The sequence below is a fragment of the Onychomys torridus genome, chromosome 4, assembly GCF_903995425.1.
Source record: "Onychomys torridus chromosome 4, mOncTor1.1, whole genome shotgun sequence".
Taxonomy (NCBI): domain Eukaryota; kingdom Metazoa; phylum Chordata; class Mammalia; order Rodentia; family Cricetidae; genus Onychomys; species Onychomys torridus.
Genome location: NC_050446.1, coordinates 47621109 through 47642528, shown reverse-complemented (window position 1 = coordinate 47642528; position 21420 = coordinate 47621109). Strand labels below are relative to the sequence as shown.

General features: G+C 40.1%; 1 protein-coding gene across 2 annotated transcripts in view; it reads left to right on the top strand.

Annotated features, from left to right (window-relative positions):
* The window catches only part of Tlk1 (tousled like kinase 1), a 118098-nt gene that overhangs the window by 72106 nt on the left and 24572 nt on the right, over positions 1-21420 (top strand). Inside the window, exons 5-11 of one of the 2 annotated variants that reach the window (XM_036184190.1) lie at positions 2425-2471; positions 5383-5475; positions 7840-7929; positions 9088-9180; positions 14681-14791; positions 14889-15025; positions 19326-19514. In XM_036184190.1, the coding sequence (XP_036040083.1) occupies positions 2425-2471; positions 5383-5475; positions 7840-7929; positions 9088-9180; positions 14681-14791; positions 14889-15025; positions 19326-19514 (760 nt within the window). The remainder of the gene's footprint in view (positions 1-2424; positions 2472-5382; positions 5476-7839; positions 7930-9087; positions 9181-14680; positions 14792-14888; positions 15026-19325; positions 19515-21420) is intronic. The other variant, XM_036184191.1, reaches the window with a different exon arrangement.

Here is a 21420-nt window from a genome sequence, read left to right as displayed (position 1 = left end):
CAATTTTTAGCCATACAATCTAGGCTTATAAACTGCCTCAACACTTATATATAGCACTAGAATCAAAGGGTGTATTTGCAGCAGTTGTCTGGGAAATGGAAGGGCTTTGTCTTCAGGCTTTTTAAGGGATAGAGTGTATTTGATCTCACTTTGCAGCTGCTCTGTTTCTTGGAGCAGGCCGGTCCAACTTGTGGTTAGGGACATGTAATTTCATTAAAAAGGTACATTAACTCCTTTCAGCAACATACTCACAAGATCTTAAAAGTAAACTCCCAAATAGGATGGGGCTTCCAAGCTGGTTTAGCTAACTTGTTTTAAGTGTTTGTGTTTTAAGGGCCAATGTGATGGCTCAGTGGTTAAAGGCACCTGCCACCAAGCCTGACAACTTGAGTTCAGTCCTTGGGACTTTCGTGGTAGAACAAGAGAACCAACTCTTGCAAGTTGACCTCTAGCCTCCACATGTGTACGGTGTCTGACATCCCCATCCCACGTACTCCCGAACACTAAATAAATTTAATAAAAAAGAACCCAGGCCTTTTATCTGTCTGGTCTGCTGTCCACAGAAATACCTGGTGTTTTTCTAGGTGAAGTGGTTGCCTAATTGGAGCTCCTTATTTCTTCCTCACTGAACGTGTACTTTAGAATGGCACTGGCTTGTGTTCCCACCCCAACTTCCCAAAGTGAGCTTCAAGCCCAGGAGCAAACCTGCCTTGTCACCTTATGACTGTTTGAGTCATGTTTCCACTCCATGGCCAGGAATACAGAGTAGAAGTATTGTTTCTTTAGGAAACCAGGCCTGTCTCTGAAACTGGTAGGGGTAACTTTTCTCCTTAGTCACAGTGGACTTGGGAATGGCTCCTGATTAAAATTAGACTTAAATGAGGGAAGAAGAAATGGGAGTGGGGCTATAGAAGAGCAGGCTCCTCTTGATATTTGATGTCACATATATGGGAGAGGATGTAACATAAAAATTTGGGTTCAATTAGAGAAATAGCTTCTTAGTAGGCAACCCAAAATATCCCTTCTTCATTAATAGGTAGTACCTCTTTAGTCTTCAGGGATGTTAGCAGAGAGAGAAAGAACATTCCATGGGATGAAGTCACTGCAATCCAGTCTGATTTCTAAATAAATTGTATGAAACTGTTGACCAAAATTCCTGGGTAGCATTTGTTGTCCCAGGTCCTTATTTAATTTTAAAAAAAGCCTCTCAGTTTTATTTAAGGCTGTTGAACCTTAACTATAGAATTTGTTCACAATGCTCAGTACTCAAGCTGTATTTGTTATACTGATAAGATAGCTCTGTGGGTTACAGCATAGTAGAAGGAGAGAACTGATTCCCCACAAGTTGTCTTCTATCTATCGAGTCACAAATGTGCAGATGTGCACACATGCTATGCCCAAACACAAATTAAATAAATAATAACAAAAAAGAGTTAAAGAAACTAAATGAGCACATAATAATAAGTCAGAATTGAATTGATGTATACTGCATGCAAAGCTTTTGACTGAATCACTAGATTTTCTGTTTACTACTTGAAGAAATCATGTATTCTCCACAATTAAAATTCAAGAATGAATGCCTCCTTCCTAAGGGGGAGGGGCGAGGGAAAAAATACCACCTCTATTAATAATAAATTCTTTAAAACTAATGGAGACTACATTTTAGGGCAGAACATGTAAGGAATGGTGACTTGTGATGACCCTGCTTATCAATATGGTCATAAGAACAGTTATTAAAATGTAGACTTTTAAACATAATATCCTGTTAAGTTGCCGCAAATACATTTTAGAAAATGTAGTGACACCCTAACTTAAAAAAGAACACTGAAGGAAAGGAAAGTCGAATCATTTTACAAAATAACATTGACAGTGAGTATGTTGTTGTCTGCCCATAGATGATTATTGCTATCCTCATCATCCTTCTCATCCTCATCATCAGAGTGTGTGTTAGTTTGTCAGATATAAACTTACCACTTGCCCTTCCAGCTTATCGATTTTCTTTTCTGAGATTAATAGATATTAAGAAATATTCATAATGTTTTAAAGACCAAGTTTCTTTTGCTGAGGGTGTGGCCATGTGGCTTAGTGGTAGCATCTGCTTAGCATATCTGAAGCCCTGGGTTTAATCCCCAGCCAGGGAAAGGAAAAAAGGAGAGAGGCTGGGTGAGAAGGAAGTGGGAGATCCCTAATTTATTTATCTGTTTTCGGTAATTGGGACTTCCAGAAATTGGCAGGTAGCTATTAAAATGTGGTTTGATTAGATTTTATAAATGTTTAAAGATTATTATTGTTTTACCTTACTAAAATGCCACACGCTTCTAAATTAAATAAATATGTTTTAATTTGTCACTTTTCTCTTTTTGGTATAATAAATGGTAGATAATCATGACTACCTTTTAAATTTATACCTTTTTCTTTCTTTAGGAAAAAGTACTGGGGGACGCGGCCACAAGATCAGTGACTATTTTGAAGTAAGTCTACTGAGGCTCATTCCCAGTCCTACTCCAGCGCAGCTCTTCTGCAAGTTGACATCATTTCTTAGAAGAACGTTAGTGTTGTGTAACACTCCTTTCCTAGGAACATTAAAGTTTCATAGTACTTCACCATATTGCTTAAGCAAGCCGTGTTGTAGGTAAAGTTAGCTGCTAGTGTTCTGTTTGCAGACGAGGGGACTAAATACAAGAGTAAAACAGCCACCTGGAGTGGAGTAACACAGTAGACCTGCAGTCTTACTGCTTCATCTCAACATGGACTTTATCCTCTAATGGCAACATTGAGCTCTGTGGATGGAGATCTCCAAAGCTTTTTTTTTTTTTTGTAGGAGAGAGGATGCTTTGGGGGAGTTACAGAATCCAGTGTAAAAACTGTTTCTAACCCCAAATTATCCACTAACCTTTGGTTGACTAGAGCCTCTCACAGTTAATATCATTAAGAACTGTGCTGGGCGGCAATCATGGCACACGCCTCTAATCCCAGCACTCAAGAGGCAGAGGCAGGTGGATCTCTATGAGTGTAAGGCCAGCCTGGTCTACAGAGCTAGTTCCAGGACAGCCAGGGCTGCTGTTACACAGAGAAACCCTGTCTCAAAAAACAAACAAACAAACAAACAAACAAACAAACAAACTTGTACTGGAAGGTAGAGACAAATTCAAATAAAAATAGTCACTAGACTGCCTACTGTGTGATGGATTTATGATAAGAAGTGGTGCAACCTAGTCTCACATCAGCATACTACCTGTTCATCAGGTTTCTTTGGGGCAAAAGGACTCTCACTTGGGGAGACCCAGTAGTCAACCGGACAGCGTAGGAATTTGCAAACTTTGTGCAGCATCAGGCTCTTTTCTTTCTCGATATATTGGTGATTCTTTGGGTGGTTTTTCGTTTTACCTTGTCAGTCACTCTTGGAATAGCTGTAATTGTTCCTAGAAATTCTGCTCATTCTCAAATATTTTCCCCTAAGTTTCAGCAGGGAGCTAATGCTTTTCAAATCTCTTATCCGGAATTAACTAACTACAACTCCTAATCCTGGGAACTTTTCTGACTCAATAGAGACAGTTAGGTACATATAAGGAAACAACACTTGGAACATCAACCATGTCTCAGTTCTGGAAAGGAGAATAAGGCATGCATATACAGAATAGGAAAAAAGCCTCAGGAATGCACATGGTGCCAACTGTTGAGAGTAAGTTCACTGGACACCAAGCATATAGAATTAATGATAGGAACTAGTATGAACTGATGGGAAAACCTGTAATGTAAAATGTGAGATGGATAGATCCATCTATACCATACACAGGAGCTTATACTTGTGGAGAAGTGTGGTGTAGTCGAATAGGAAAAGAGTGCCTGATCAAAGCCTGCCTTTTACAGAGAGACTGAGACATGGAACCCTCTTGTAGAAAAGCGTATTTTACAGACATGAAAGAATTGTTAGGGTTTGAATATTGTTGTCCTTAAAGCACTGTGCCCATGTCTATTACTTTTTAACTTTGTAACCACAAGTCGCTGCCAGCTGACATAAGTATTGCAGAGCAGGACGTGTCTGGCTCAATATTGAGTTCAGCCTGCAAAAATGCTGAACTCTGTGTCTAGAATAAGGTTATGCAGGGGGTGAGAAGGTGTATTTGGGGAAGCATAAAGGGGAACAGTGGGGGCTTTCATAATGATTATGATGTAGTTCTTTTTTTTACAATGTAGTTCTTAAAATACGTTGTATTTCTTAAAAGTCAAAAATGAGAGCCAATATTAAAGCTGTTCATGTAAGCCTATTAGGAAGAATTCTGTTAAAATGTAAAGAAAGATGGCTCCAGCTAGTCAGGGCCACTTGAGTGCAGTCCACCTGGTGGTCAGAAGTTTTCCTTGTGCCAGTGACTCTTCCCCGCCTAGGGCCCTGAATGGGAGCGAAGGTCGAACCCTAGCATTAGATAAAGACAATGAGGAAAAGTTCTTGGGTTGTAGAAAGTTGTTTAGTAAACATACTAACCAGTTCCCCTTTCTGGCCATTCATATCAAACTTAAGTTAAAAATTGATGCATGCCTTTAATCCCAGCACTTAAGAGGTAGAAGCAGCTGAAACCCTGTGAGTTCAAGGCCAGCCTGATCTACAGAATGAGTTCTAGGACAAGCCAGGGCTGTGACACAGAGAAACTGTCTCAGAAAAACAAAATAATAATAATAGATGAAGCAGACAATAAACTATGAAGAGGAACCAAGCATCAGTAAAATGTGTTCTTCTGGTCTTGGTACAGGAGCATGAACTAGGAGGAAAGCACTGTGAAGCAGATTGTTGACGTCTGTATGTAACGAAGGCATGAGCTCCATAAGAATGGGATTTGTAAAGATGTTTGGTCCTTAGAGGGAAAAGACTTGTCCTATATAATTATTTTATATACCTCAGTGAATATTTGTACATCTTAATGGGTTTGTGAACAGTGATTCTAAGATGGTTGTGTTCACTAAACATATGTAAATATTTTTAAATTTTTGGGTTTAGAGACTTTTTTTTTTTTTTTTTTTTTAAGAAACATTTATAGGAAAACTGCAAAGCTTTGGAGGAAAACAAACAAATATGTTCATTTTTGGGGCGATTTGTCTTTGAGTGGACCACAATAACAAATTATAGTCAGAAAACAAAGTAGTAGGCATTGTTATATGATGTATTCTTAGGTTTTATACAGCTGACCTTACTCTTGCTTTTTCTGGACCCATTTAAATGACGTTGACTTTATCTGAATCAAAGTATAATTAGGTCTAGGGATGCAGACCATCTGTGTGAGGCCCTGGGTTCATTCCTCTGTACCTCAAATAAAATAAGGTATATTTGAATCACTTTCTTGTGAGAAGTCTGAATAGTAACTATGCTTCCCCGTTTCTTTTTCTCAGTACCAGGGTGGAAATGGCTCCAGTCCGGTAAGAGGCATACCTCCTGCAATCCGTTCCCCGCAGAACTCACACTCACATTCCACTCCCTCATCTGTAAGTTTCCCTGTTCCGGGCTGTAGTGCATTGTCTTTGTTTAGAGGTTATGTATATTGAATAACTTACAGTGTGCTGTTTTTGTTTTATATAGTCATATCTATGTTTTAAAAGGGAAATCACTTCAGTGATAGGAGTTGAATCTTCTTTAATGATCTGATTCTTCTGAAACTTTTATTTTGAAAGTGAGTTTCTTAGCCAGGCATTGTGTTACATGCCTGTAATCCCAGCACTTAAAAGAGATGGAAACAAGATTAGCTGGAGAGATGGCTCAGTGGTTAAGAGCACTCTGGCTGCCCTTCCACAAGACCCAGGTCTGATTCCTAACACTCACATAATGGCTTACAAACATCTGTAACTCCAGTCCCAGGGAATCTGAAACACTTTCTGGTCTCCACAGGCACCAGGCACTCATGTGGTGCACAGACACACATGCAGGCAAAACATCCATACACATAAAATAAGTAAGTATATATATAGAGAGAGTTTTTCAAGACAGGGTTTCTCTGTGTAGCTTTGGTGCTTTTTCTGGAACTCTCTTTGTAGCCCAGGCTGGCCTCAAACTCACAGAGATCCACCAGCCTCTGCCTCCTGAGTGCTGGGATTAAAGGCGTGCACCACCACTGCCTGGCTAAATAAATATATTTTAAAAAACAAAAATTCAATGTCATCAGCTGTAGAGGGAGTTGGAGGCTGTCCTGGGCTATTTGAGACCCTGTCTCAGTGAATTTAAAAAATGAGTTTCTCAGGTCGAAGCTTTCCTAAACTGACCATATGTATCCAGTAGTGTTGTTTTATTAAGAAAAAAGTTCTGTGGAGCCTGTGGGGGCTAAGGTAAGTGCTGTAGCAGCTCTCTCTGTATTCAGTTATTAATTTCTGATTTTTAACTTTTACTGATTAAATTTCCTAACATAAGAATAATCATAAATCATTTAGGGGAATTCTTAAGTAAAAGTCTGTTCAGTTCAGCAGAGGAGAAAGATGTTAAAATTAGCTTATAGCTTTTTAAATCTTCTTTTTAAAACTTTTCGAAAAAGACAAAAGTTTTATGTGCATTGCTTTGCATCTTAGATTTTATTTTTCATTTACTTGGAAGTTGATTATTTAACCAGAAAAATAAAGTTGGCTTTCAGTAATATGGAGATGAATTATAAATTGATAAAAACCAGCCTTTCTCTTACTCATTCAGGCACCTTTTGTTATTTTCTCTTTCCTCCTCTTCTACTCCTTGTCTGCAGATAGACTTAGTTGTCTTACCCATTTTGTTCCCTGGGGTATCAGTGCCATTGCAAAGGAAGGCTTAAGACTGAACTTTGAAAGCTGAGATAGTATTGATACAGGTCACTACATAACTGTGAAACTCATTAACAGATGTGATTTCAGAGTACTTACGGCCATGGCTTACAAGTCTAGCACTAAAAAGTCTGTGTTCAGACTTTTATGCTTGATTTCACTCCCCCTCCCCACCTCTCACTTCCTTTTTTCTCTTACCTCTCTCGCATGCCTGCCTTCCTTTCGTCAAGACAGGGTCTCACTATAGCCTTGCTTACCCTGGGCCTTACAGAGAGCTACCTGCTTCTGCCACCCAAGTACTAGAATTAAAGACATGAGCTACTATGCTCAGTGATTCCTTCTTATAGTCAGGATAACCTATTTAATATTTTTGTTTCAGAATGATTTGGCCGTACTTTGTTTATAAAGCATTAAGGTTTTATGGCTCTTGAGTATAGCCCCTTTTGGTCAAGGAATGTATGGTTGTTCACACTGGGCCTCGTACAGGAGGTACTCAAGAATGCTTGTTGGATAAATAAATGATGATTAAAATTTTTTAAAATTTATTACAGACAGTTGTGAGCTGCCATGTAGTTGCTGGGAATTGAACTCAGGTCCTCTGAAAGAGCGCCAGTGCTCTTAACCACTGAGCCATCTCTCCAGCCCCTAAATTTTTTTTTATTCATCTTACACACCAATCAAAGATACCCTCTTCCCTCCTCCCGCCCCTTCAGTCTCCCCTTCCCATCCCACCTGATTAAAAGTTTTAAGAAGGTGTTAAAAGATAAAAATCAGCCAGGCAGTGGTGGTGTGTGCCTTTAATCCCAGCACTTGGGAGGCAGAGGCAGGCAGATCTCTCTGAGTTCAAGGCCAACCTGGTCTACAGAGTGAGTTCCAGGATAGCCAGGGCTGCAAAACTACACAGAGAAACCCTGTCTTGAAAAATAAAAACAAACAAACAAATAAAGAGATAAAAGTCTTCTTCAGAAATGTTAAGTAATTATTGCTGAGTAGAAACTTTTTGTTTTGGTTTGGTTTTTTGTTTGTTTGTTTGTTTTTTACCTAAGGTAGAAATTTTACCATATTTTCCAGGTCCGACCGAATAGCCCTTCTCCTACTGCATTAGCTTTCGGGGACCACCCTGTTCTACAACCAAAGCAGTTATCCTTTAAGATCACTCAGGTGAGTGAGAGCTTTAAAATTCTGCTGTGACTTTGAGAGACTCGGACTATGTTTATTTTAACAATTATAAAATGTTTGTGGCTTGTTCTGGATATAATTTTAAAGGACAATTAAACATAACTTACTAAACTAAAATGTTTGCAGGGCAGAAGGAACTGAAGCATCCATCTTAGAACCAGCTTGTGCTGTTATACACTTGAGCAAATGTCACAGGCAGTAAAATAGCCAGAACAGTCACCACGTGTCAGTCTTGCTCACTGAATGGTTTCGAATATCATATCCAAGAATATCTATGTAGTAGATATCTTCTTGATGCTGTTGTGTTGATTTAAATGAATGATAAAGTTCATTCCAATGTCTGTATGTTTATACCATTTAGAAAAGTCACTTAGATCAAAGTGCTTTGACTATATTAATGTCATTATCATTACTATTAACGTCCAGTTTCATGAATTTTGAACACAGATCACGCGTTTTGGAGTGGTTGTCTATTGTTTTGCTTTGCTTTTTGGTAAAGCGGATTGAATTTGGGGCCCTGTGCAGTAAAAGGCAGATGCTGCTGCACTAACTGCACACCGAGCCCATACTCCCTGTTTGTACGCTTGTTTGTGTTTCACGTGTATCAGTTTCTGGCTAATACATTTTCACACTTGAAATTGAGGAATTAATCTGTCAGTTAGGCACCTTAGCTCTGCAACAATGTATTTCCATTAGACTCCTGGGTCATATACAAATTATTTTGCATGTGTCAAACTTTGTTTGAGTTGGATGTGGTGTTTCATGTCTTTAATCGCAGCACTCTCAAGACAGAGAGAGACAGATCTCTGAGTTCAAGGCCTGCTTGATCAAAACATCTACCATATAAATATGGGCAGTTTTTACTTGTCAGAAACAGTTTTAAAACTGATTTCACAAAGCGAAAGGCTCTCTAGATCTTTGTATAGTGCAAAGCTTTGTGTATGAGCTTTAATCAATGGTACACAAGGTTTTCAGCATTTATACTTTAGAAGTTCAAGCTTAAAACTACACTAAGATGTCTGCTCACGTACCACAGACTGTTTTTCTTTGCTGTTTGAAGTTGGTAATATCTGCCTTCACAATTTTTTATGTGTAATAGTATATGTGATGGAGATAATAACATAGCTTCCTTTCATTTAGACTGATCTTACAATGCTGAAATTGGCAGCATTAGAAAGTAATAAAAATCAGGACCTGGAAAAGAAGGAGGGTCGGATAGATGATTTGCTCAGGGTAAGTAATGTGTCACGGAGGGCAAATGATATGACTTATTTTGGCAACAGTGAAACTATTGAGAAAATACTGAATATGACAAAGTGTTCTGTATTTTAAAACAATAAGCTTTTTTTTAGTACTTTAAGTATTGATTGAAAGTCTACGTTAGGGGCTGGAGAGATGGCTCAGTTGTTAGCCTCTATAAGCACTTTCACACCTGTGTACAGACACGGACTCCTAATTAAAATAAAAACAAATGTTGAAAATACCCACTTTTGCTGGGTGGTAGCACATGCCTTTAATCCCAGCATTTGGGAGGCTGAGGCAGGTGGACCTTTGTGGGTTCAAGGCCAGCCTGGTCTATATAGAGAGCTAGTTCCAGGACAGCTAAGGTTACACAGAGAAACCCTGTCTTGGGGAGGTAAAAAAAGAAAAAGAAGTAGGTTTATAAACTTTTTTATTTGGTCATCTACCCACCAGTCAGATACCCATTTACTGTTAAATAGTTTATTGCTCTCTGCCTGGCATCTGATACCACTGAGGATGGAATTACTGCCATAGTCCTGTGAGATTTTTTAATGGAAACTTTATTTTTAAAAAGAAATTCAGGGACTGGTGAACTAAGCTTGGTGGATGAGAGCATTGGCTGCTCTGGCACAGAGTCCCTGGACTGGGTTCCCAGAACCCACATGCTGGCTCACAACCCCTGTAGCTTCAGTTCCAGGGGATTTGAAGTGTTCTTGGGGCCTCCTCAGGCACTTCATGTATGTGGTGCACAGATATACATGCATGTAAGACACTGAATGCACACAAAAGAAAACTGAAGTGTGTAAATAACTAAGCTACTCGGCAAGTGGTTTAGCAGATGAGGATCTTGCTGTGCAAGCCTGGAGGCCTAAGTTGGATCCCCAGAGCCTGCTAAAGGTGGAAGGAGAGAACTAACCTCACAAAGTTAGGAATTGCACACAGACACTCCGGCATGTTCATTTACACCCTCAGACACACATGCATCATTCACACACACAATAAAATTTTAAAATGCACCAAAAAGTATACTTAGAATGTAAGTAAGGCATAAAGCAGGATATCTTATCCCTTGATACCCATTAAAATCACCATATGGAAGTACTAATTTTGAATTCTACCTTGTGGAGTTCTGATTAATTGATGTGATGTAGCTTGGATGTTGATAATTTTAAAAGCTTCTATCAACTATTGTGATTTAAACGAGCACTGAGAACCAGTGGCATCAAAACTTAATAAAACCAACATCTGTGATGCCATTGTACCTTTGGAACATTGCTCTGTTACCCCTTACTACTAACCACTTTTCAGGATCAGTGATACATATGTTTATCCTTTCTTTGTGTTTCTTTATAATTGTGTTATATACGTGTGTGTGTGTGTGTGTGTGTGTGTGTGTGTGTGTGTGTGTCTCCATCTCCTTTGAGACGGTCTCTCATTGGCCTGAAGTTTACCAGTTAGACTAGACAGGCTAGCCACTGAGCTCCAGGAATCCTGTCTCTCCTCCCCAGTACTGGGATTACAAGTTCATCCCATAGGTTCTGGAGATCAAACTCATTTCCTTGGACTTGCAAGCACTTTGCTGACTGAGCCATCTTTCCAGCCACATGTATACATTCTTTTTAACACTTTGTTGTTTGTTAAAATTATCCTATATGGATCCTTTGCTCTCTTTATTTTTACTGAACATTGTATATGTTCATTCACACCTACCTTGTTAAGCGTAACTATATGTTACTTTTGGTTGCTGTGGCAAAATACCTGAGCAGACCAGCAAAGGAAGGTTTCATTTGGTTCACAGTTTTCACAAGTTTTAGTCTGTGGTCTCTTTGTTTTGTCTTCTGTGCCGTAGTAAGACAGGAGCATCGTGGTGGGAGGGCATAGGGCAAAGCAGGATGTACCTGTAACGAGACATGTATTTCAAATTCAGCCCTCTTCCCAGGGATGTACTTCCTCTACGAGGACCCACTAGTAAAGTCAATTTATTGATTAATCCTCTGAATTATAAGCTCTCATGATCCAGACACCTCTCAAGGCCCCATCAGCTGTCAGCCATCCTTTTAACACATGAGCCTTTGTAGGGGTAATTTTATAAACTCAAACCCTAGCACTCTGGTTTGTTCTTCCTTCCAATTTCTACACTAAGATTCTAAGGAAGTGTACCTTAATTTATGTGATTTTAACGATTTTGGCTGGTGTTTAGTTTGTGATTTTTCTAATACAAAGAAATCTGCTAAGAAATTCTCAATACATGTCTCCTAGGACAAATGCAAGATATTCCTGTGTTGTAAGCATAGGAAACAAGGCAGTAGAAGAGAATACAGAGCATGTACATCTTGTACATTAGAATGCCAAAATTTCCCCCCAAACACCATTCTTCCTGATGGCACTGATGAACAGGTGTAACATGGTGTCTGGTGCTTTTGTTACACATCCTCATTTATTGATTGGTGTTCAGCATGTCTTTTTTAAGCATCTTTTAAAAATAATTATTAGTTATTTGCCTTGTTTTCTGTGAAATAAGTAGGGATACGGGGTCTCATCGTAGCTTAGCTGAGGCTGCCCTTGAATTTCTGATCCCTTATGCCTCTATATCCCAAGTGCTAGGAGAAGAGGTGAATGCCATCACACCCAATTGCGTGTTTGTGTGGTGTGTGTGTGTGTGTGTGTGTGTGTGTGTGTGTGTGTGTGTGAGAGCGTGTGACGCTGGCACTGTTGAGATCAAACCCAGGACCTTTGTTAGTTTTCAGTTTTTTGTATCTTGGCTTCTTCCACTGTGAGATGTCTTTTCATTACATCATGCTGTCTTTTGATGATTATATATGTTTTTACAATACTAAATATCTTAGGTTTATAGTTTATATTTTGTGTATAGTAAATTATTATCAAAGATACCAAAAGAAGTAATTGTAAGAGCCTAAAGATATAATGAAAAAGGGGCCATAAGTTTGAAAGAGAGCAGGGAAGGGTACAGGAAAGAAAGGGAAGGGAGAAGTGTAATTATAATCTCAAAAATTATTAAAGTAAAAAAAAATGGATCTTTCAGTACAGTTGTTGATCTCACTAGAATTGGTTTGTGGTGTAGTGTGAAATAGGCTTTCATTTTAATTTCTTCCTATATTGATAACCAGCTATACAGATGATTTCAGAATTCCTTCTTAGACTGCAGACTCCACCGTGAAGTCTTAGTTCCATATGCACTGCCCTTCCTTCTGCCTGTGTCCCTGTGGGAGCCCGTTTTCGGGTTCCTCGTGGCTGTACCCAGCAGGTCCTCATAGAGAGGGTGATTGGACCACGGGCCTGAGTGCAGGTGTCTGAGATGTCTGAGATGTCTGCATTTGGCTGTGGTGGGGGAGGAGGTCTTTTGCTCCCTTGGCGCCTCTATAAATACCCTGGGGCAGAGACAGTCAAGGCCCGTGTAGGAAAAGGTTCCAGGCCCTCTCGAGGCTATCCTTTGTTTTCTGTTTATCTCCACACTCTAAATCCTTCTAGCTAATGTTTCCTGCTGCTCACACTCAAGAAACTCTGGGGAGCTGTGGGGTTGGTGGGTAAACGCCCTGCACTTCCCTTTGTTTTGTTTTGTGTATTACTGAATCACTCCTGAGATGCTGTTTAGTGTTTAGTACTTGTCTTTGTTGGTCACGATATAAGCAGCAGTACTTTACATGTAGAGATAGAAATGTACTTTTGGAAAGTACAGAAGTAGCAGCCACCTAGATACAGTTGCCTCACAGTTTGATGAGAACTTAGTTCCTTCAGTTTGCTTCCTGTCTTCAGCACATGATTTACATCTTGAAGGTTACCTCTGGGTCCAAAGTAAAAATTGTCACCATTGACAGTATCTGTGTTCTAAGCAGAGACCAGAGAATAGAAGTACAAAAAGCACATTCTGTGTGCAGCCTTCCTGAATATTCTACTGAGTTTAAATTTCTTTGTAAGAGAAGCTAACAGTTGTATTCGTTTAGCTAGCTATATATCAGTCCAGAATAAAACATCTTTTTCCCATTATTATGCAAGACAGAGATTAGAGTGATTGTAATTACTATGGCTTTATATTAAATCTTGATATGCACTATACATGGTGTATACCCATAACCCAGCACTGGGGGCAGGAGGAGGGCAGCAGGATCCTAAGTTTAAAACTAGCCTAACAGCACTTGGGAGGCAGAGGCAGGTGGATCTCTGAGTTCGAGGCCAGCCTGGGCTACCAAGTGAGTTCCAGGAAAGGCGCAAAGCTACACAGGGAAACCCTGTCTTGAAAAACAAACAAACAAACAAACAAACAAACAAAAAAACCAACCAAACAAAAAAACTAGCCTGAGCTACACTTCCAGTGAAAGACTGTCTCAGACAGCTTCACAACTGTATATATACAGAAAATCCTCAATGTGCCTTGAACAAACACTATTTCCTTCATTTTTGGCTGTCCAACAGCCTTAATGAAGTTTTAAGGTCAGTTCAAGTTAAACACCCCTACTGACTCTCAAACCATGTTGAGGCTTTTTTTGAACTGTTTTAACCGTGAAGATCTGTTTGTGCTAGATCTCATTTTGTTGCCTTTGATACACAGTTTTATGGAGCATGTAGCTTTAAGTTGGCAATTACTTTCTCCCAAAATTTAAAGGTATTTTAGTTTAGTCTCTTAGTTTCTGTGTGATTGGCCTAGACCTATGTATCTTAGTACCCAGCAGTAGCAGCAGCAGCATTGCAGGAGAAAGTGAAACTCCCAGGCTCTTCTCTAGACCTATTGATTGAGAAAGTTTGGGAGGTGGAGTGTCTGAGCAGGCCACCCGAGTAGTGGCAGGCTAGTCAGACTCTGGAGTTAGAGAGAGGCCTCCTTTTTGAGCATATAGCTGCCTGCAGAGTGAACAGAATTGGTTTCCTATTCAAGGGATGCTGGAAGTAGTTAATTGGGTCAACAAATTAATAGTATTGTCCCTGTTTAGTACAGAAAGTGTTGTGAGAGATCAGGCAGTGTGAGAGAAAAGATTCTCATTCCCTCTTGAATGTGTTACACACATGATATGCCACATTTTATTTTTAACTGAGGAGGTTATACTACTTCCATTTAGAAATAAGGAAATTGGGTGGGCGGTGGTGGCACACGACTTTAGTCCCAGCACTCAGAAGGTAGAGGCATGCAGATCTTTTTGAGTTTGAGGCCAGCCAGGTCTATAGAGTGAGTTCCAGCCAGGGCTACACAAAGAAACCCTGTCATGACAAAACAAAGACGGGGGGGGGGGGGGGGGGGGGGGGGGGGGAGACAACACTAAGATTCAAATTATGTAGCCACAGTTATATACCTTAGAATATACAATGCCTACAGTGTGTATATAAATTTTCTGTACTCTTTACTATGCAGTTAAGTTAGTGTCGAATAGTAAACCGACTTGGTCTTTATCTTACCTATATAATTTACTCAAAACACTGAAACCATTACTAAGATTTTCATATACACTGATTCTGTACCTTTCATTTTCTGCTCATGTTGTAGGCCAACTGTGATCTCAGGCGGCAAATAGATGATCAACAAAAATTACTTGAAAAATACAAAGAACGATTAAATAAGTGCATTTCAATGAGCAAGAAACTTCTCATTGAAAAGGTGAGGTAGCACTAAATTTTCCTTTCCCTCAGTACTTTGCTTTGCCTTGCATGCTTTTAAAACTGAATGAATATAATTGATTTTCCCTCATTTTCAGAGTACACAAGAAAAGTTGTCAAGCAGAGAGAAGAGTATGCAGGATCGGTTACGCCTTGGGCACTTCACAACAGTTAGACATGGCGCTTCTTTCACTGAACAGTGGACAGACGGTTTTGCATTTCAAAATCTTGTGAAGTTAGTAATGGTTACTTTTTTTTTTGTTTTTTAATTTATTTGTGTGTGTGTGTGTGTGTGTGTAGGCCTGTGGACACCAGAGGCATGAAGTAACAGGCGGCTTTGAGTCACCAGCTGTGGATGCTGGGAATTGAACTTTTGTCCTTTGGAAGAGTAATGTATGTTCTTGAGCCCTGAGCAACCTCTCCAGCCACATTGTTGCATTTTTAAAAATTACTAGTTTGGATTTTCATTACTTTAAAGAATTACAAATTTGGAATTATGTTTATCATCTCCTTACTATTTGGATTCACAATACTTAGCACATATGAAAAGAATAAGAGACAGATAACTCAGCTACAGTATTTAACAGAATTTTTACATAATTAGCTTTCATCTAAGGAGTATAATTTTCTTTTCAAAAAAACAAGCTTTTAAAACATTTTGTGTATGGGCCAGAGGCCAACATTAGATGTCTTCTTGGCTGCTTTTCACCTTGTCTTTTTAGATAGGGTCTCTCTCTGAGACTCAATGTTTCTCTCCAGCAAGCCCTTCACTGAGTCATCTTGCTCAGCCTTCATTTTCTCTAAACTTGATTTTCCAGAATAAAAACTAACCCCCTAACTTTATTGGTGATGGTATGTGTGTGTGTGTGTTACTCCTAATATAGGAAAAAGGGTGGTTAAAAATTTGATAGTGAGTCAGGCGGTGGTGGCACACGCCTTTAATCCCAGCACTCGGGAGGCAGAGGCAGGTGGATCTTTGTGAGTTCGAGGCCAGCCTGGGTGGGCTGACTACCAAGTAAGTTCCAGGAAAGGCGCAAAGCTACACAGAGAAACCCTGTCGGGAAACACTGCCCCCCCAAAAAAAAATTTTTTTTTTTTTGATACTAAGCTAGGCGGAGGTGGCGCACGATTTTTATCCCAGCACTGGGGAGGCAGAGCCAGATGGATCTCTGAGTTCGAGGGCAGCCTGGTATACAGAATGAGATCCAGAACAGGCACTAAAACTACACAGAGAAACCCTGTCTCCAAAAAAATTGATACTGACTGGAAAGTGTGGACCTCTGTCTCCTGGAATTTATGTTTTAATGGTCCTTGTGTTGCCCAAGGTAGCCTTGGATTCCTGGACACAGCTGACCTTCCTGCCTCAGCCTTCTGAGTGCCAGCACCACAGGTGTCCGTCCACCTTGCTACTTTGTCCCAGTTCTCCATTCCTTAAGTCCTAAAGAGCTACATGATCTCTGTGCCGAAGGAAAGGAGTTTTTCTCTTGCCTCGGCTACAGCAACCCACATACTAGTTGAACTAAACATATGACTTTAGCATTTTACTGGTAAATTTTAAAACAAAGAAATGGTTGCCATTTTTTAAAATTTACTTTTAACTTCACAGGATGATTGGTAAGGGTGCGTTGGCTATTTGTGTCTGGGAGCCAGGACCCTGATCCTGTCTTTCGTTTTTATCTTGATGTAAAAACTTGGAGTGTGGGGGTGTCAGTGTCTGTACCTACTCTCCAGGAGCACAGCCTGCTCAAGGCGTGTTGCATTAGCACTGCTGTTTCAAACACATGGCCACAAAGTGTCTTCCCCCTGGCTCTCAGCAGGTGTAGTGAGCTTTTGTTGGAGACAGCGTGCTAGGTCTTAGATGATCACAATGAAAGACAGAAGGAAATCCCTGCAAACCTAATGAATTTGAGGTCTAATTCTGTGGCTAGGTAAAGGTTAATATATAGCATATGTGACCAGAATTGAGACATTCAGTAATTTGATAATAAGAAGAAATAATATTGGGAGGAAGATAAAATTTTGACAGATATTGTTTACACTTGAGCTAAAATACTGAATGTAAAAGTAGAGATCAGGAAATGGATTTGAGATGAAAACCATAATTTTTAATATTTTGTGAGCAAGATTCTCTGCTACTACACTCAGCACTGACTGTCCTGCAGTAATGTACATAGTCTAAAGTATTAGGAGCTGGAGAGATGGAGCCAGTGCTCTTCCAGAGGACCCGGGTTCAACTCCCAGCAACCACATGGTTGTTCGCAATCATCTGTATTTCCCGTCCCAGGGCATCCAGTGTTCTCTTTTGACCTCTGGGGACATCTGGGATGCATGTGTACATACATACATGTGGGCAAAACAACCAACACATAAAGGAAAAATAATTTAAGAAATAAAATATGATTATCTATGCCAATAGTTACATGTCCTCATAAAAGAACAAAATTATTTGCATATCCTATCACTGATAAGCACTGATGGAGGACTTACTGTGTGTTGTTACAGGATGCTCACATTCATTGTTAATAGCCCAAAGTGGTTAGAAAATGAGAAGAGAAATGAATAAATGAAAAGTTAGCCATGTTAATGAATAATCTCTGAACCAGTTGTGATCCCTGAATAACCAGGTATCCACTGTATATCTGTCCCGTTTACTTGCCACTAGGCCATTTATTTGTCCTTACAGCCTCTTCTGAAATACATTTGAAATTTACTTTCTGATTGTTTCTGTTTGGGGCTCTGGGAATCTAACTGAAAGGCTCACACATAGTGGACAAGTGCTCCGCTACTGTGCTGCATCCCTGTCCCTTCCTCAGTTTACTTCTCAGTAAGTAAGAGCACAGTAGATTACTCCTACATCCAAAGGGAAGCAATTAACATAGCATTCTTGGGGAATTTCTGTCATGGTTCTTGATTCTTTCACTCTTGTCTCAACTCTGCTCCTGTACTCAGGCTACAGAAAAGGAATGTGTGCAAACCAATCCTTCAGCCACAAAGAAGTCAGAGCTCTGGATTCCCTGTTTGAAGGATGGGTTGGGTCAAAAACGTTTGGCTTGCTTTAAATCTCAGTAGCACGACCATGTAGAGCTATAGCATTTTCTTTCTAGACATGATAGGAGACCCAAAAGGAACGTGGTTACTGTCAGAATAAACTTTTATATGTTGTAGGATGAATGAATTGACTGTAAGTTCCTCTGTTGACTGTTGAGATGGCTCATCAGGTAAAGACCTGAGTTCGGTTCCTGGGACCCCACCCAGTGGAAGTAGAACAGACTCTCAGAAGTTACCTTCTGACCTCCACACATGTGCTTCCACAACTTTTTGATGCAAGTTTTGCTCTGTAACTTAAATTGCTCTTGAACTTGTAACCCCTACCCTGACACATACACATTCTGAGATTACAGGTCTACGACTAACCTATAATTCTCTAATCAACATAATATCTGTTAGTTTTTAGAATCTAAGCTCTTTGGGAAATTGTTTGAGAGTCTTCAATGGAAAGTGCTAATAAATTTGTATTTATTAGTGTAATAGGTAAAAATTTAAAATTCATAATTTTCATTCTGTTTCTTTTCTTTATATTTTCAGCTCCCCTCCCTCCATTAAGGTCAACTTTTATTTTATTTCAGAATGTCAACTGCATTCCCATAATTTCTTTTAAGAAAGTAGTACATCATATTAAAATTTCACTTGCCTTTTATAAGCTTATCTAGAAATATTAATCCTGAATGATAAAATATTTGTTTAAAATCTACCCTAGACTTTTATTAGATGGGGCTTGGTTTTTGCTTTGTTTTGTTTTTAGCTCATTTATGAAACAGTCTTAGTGAATACACTAGTATAGTTTGATCAGCATGCCTACCTAATAGTAAAGATACAATAGACCAAACTAACCAAACTCATACTGATGAAGTATCTCTAGGAATGGTATTTGTTAGTAGGGACAAGGCACCATGAGATTCTCTGGCCCCGCACTTGTCCTTCATTTAAAGACTGTGCGGTGAGACTATAAGTTGTTTTGCTTCACCAGAGTGGGACACAATGGGCTAGAGAGATGTCTCTGCTGTTAAGAGCCCTTGGCTGCTTTTCCAGAGGACCTCAGGGCCAGAGCTTGGTTCCTAGCATGCAGGTGATGGCTTATAACCTTTGTAACTCCAGTTCTGGGGGAGCTGTTACCCTCAGCTGAGCTACAGGCACCGGTTACACTTGTGATGCACATGCATATATACGTACATACAGGCAACACACTCAATTGGGGGGGGGTGCACACCTTCAATCCCAGTACTTGGAAAGCAGAGGCAGGTGGATCTCCGTAAGTTCCAGGCCAGCCAAGGCTACACAGTGAGGTCTTGTCTAAAAATCAAATAAACAAACCACTCATCACATAAAATAGTTAAGTAAATATTTAAAAATTTTAAAAAAATAATGGGACCAAAAAATACAGATTTAAATTATGTGATTGTTTCTTGTGATGGAATTTATTTTTTAATTGCAGAAAGTAATGGGAGATTAATATGGCTTTGTTCATTTTTACACAGGCAACAAGAATGGGTGAATCAGCAAAGGGAAGATATTGAACGGCAAAGGAAACTTCTAGCAAAACGCAAACCTCCCACAGCTAATAATTCTCAGGCACCTGCTACCAATTCTGAACCAAAACAAAGGAAGAACAAGGCGGTCAATGGAGCAGAGAACGATCCCTTTGTTAGGCCGAACTTACCACAGCTGTAAGCCTCTGCTTGTCATTTCTCTCCTAACATCATTAGCAGTGAGCAGTTATTCACGTCTAATACTGTAAAACAAAAATAGTTACAGCCAGAAAAGAGGGTAATTGAAAAGTTATCTCTGAGAGAGTAGCATCTACTCCTCTTGTGTGTCTGAATCAGTTGGCTATACCAATCTAGTGTTCAAATTAATGTGCCTTTTAAGTACATTGCAGTTCTTTTCCAAACCTATGAATGCAGTTCACAGGTAGTTACAGATAGTTGTTTCTTTTCTGTTTTGTTTTCTAAGTTTTCTGTGTCAAGTACTTTTTTATATTCAAAGGACAGTGATGCTTAAAAACTTACATGTTTATAGAAAATTTAGGAAGTTGTAGAAACATTTATGTGCATGAAGATACAGGTGCCCTTGTTTTGTGCAGATACATTCATGTCTCCTCTGTTGAAAGACAGTACTTGACCCTCAGCCCTGCCATCTCAGTGACTTCTAAACACAGCAAGCAGAACAAAGCCCTTGTTTCATTGCAAGCATGCGGTGAGACCGAAAGGCATCAGCACACACGTGTGGCCGGGTCCCAGCTTTCTGCACTGGTCGTACCCTTCTCTTGCACACTGTTCATTCATTCATCTTCATCTTTTTCTCACCCCCGCTCCGTTTTTGTTGAGCCCTTTGCTTTTGTCTTTATATCCCTATGTTGCCAGGTTGCTCTTGAATTTTCGGGCTCAAGCTGTCCTTCTGCCTCAGTTTACCAAAAATCTGAGGATACATGGAGAGACCACCCGTGCCCAGCTTCTTCAAAATCATCTACTAGCATTTCTTCAGGTCATTCCTAATTTCCTGTTCCAATTAGTCCAGCGATGCCTGTCGTTTGTAAAATACAGCAAGGAGCCATCTTTAGCAACAGAGTGACTGTCTTAGAGTTTTGGCTTTTGACTCGGCTGTGTAGACGCCTGGTCCTTTGACTCTGCTGTGTACCTACCTGGTCCTTTGACTCAGCTGTGTACACGCCTGGTCCTTTGACTCTGCTGTGTACCTACCTGGTCCTTTGACTCTGCTGTGTACACACCTGGTCCTTTGACTCTGCTGTGTACACACTTGGTCCTTTAACTCTGCTGTGTAGACTCCTGGTCCTTTGACTCTGCTGTGTACACGCCTGGTCCTTTGACTCTGCTGTGTACACGCCTGGTCCTTTGACTCTGCTGTGTACACGCCTGGTCCTTTGACTCTGCTGTGTACACGCCTGGTCCTTTGACTCTGCTGTATACACACCTGGTCCTTTGACTCTGCTGTGTAGACTCCTGGTCCTTTGACTCTGCTGTGTACACGCACCTGGTCCTTTGACTCTGCTGTGTAGACTCCTGGTCCTTTGACTCTGCTGTGTAGACTCCTGGTCCTTTGACTCTGCTGTGTAGACTCCTGGTCCTTTGACTCTGCTGTGTAGACGCCTGGTCCTTTGACTCTGCTGTGTAGACTTCTGGTCCTTTGACTCTGCTGTGTAGACTTCTGGTCCTTTGACTCTGCTGTGTAGACTCCTGGTCCTTTGACTCTGCTGTGTAGACTCCTGGTCCTTTGACTCTGCTGTGTAGACTCCTGGTCCTTTGACTCTGCTGTGTAGACTCCTGGTCCTTTGACTCTGCTGTTTACACACCTGGTCCTTTGACTCCGCTGTGTACATACCTGGTCCTTTGGCTCTGCTGTGTAGACACTTGGCTTTTTAACTCTGCAGCAATATTTTATAATTCTTCACATAAAATCTTTAACCTCCTGATTTAAATTTATTTCTAGAGCTTTTCATTTGGCTTCTGTTGAATGCTGTTGAAGTGAGAACTGTTATTAATCACCTATGGCTGTTTCCAGTATGTAGAAACAATGGTTTCTGTGTGTTGTCTCACATCTTAAAGCATTACAGAA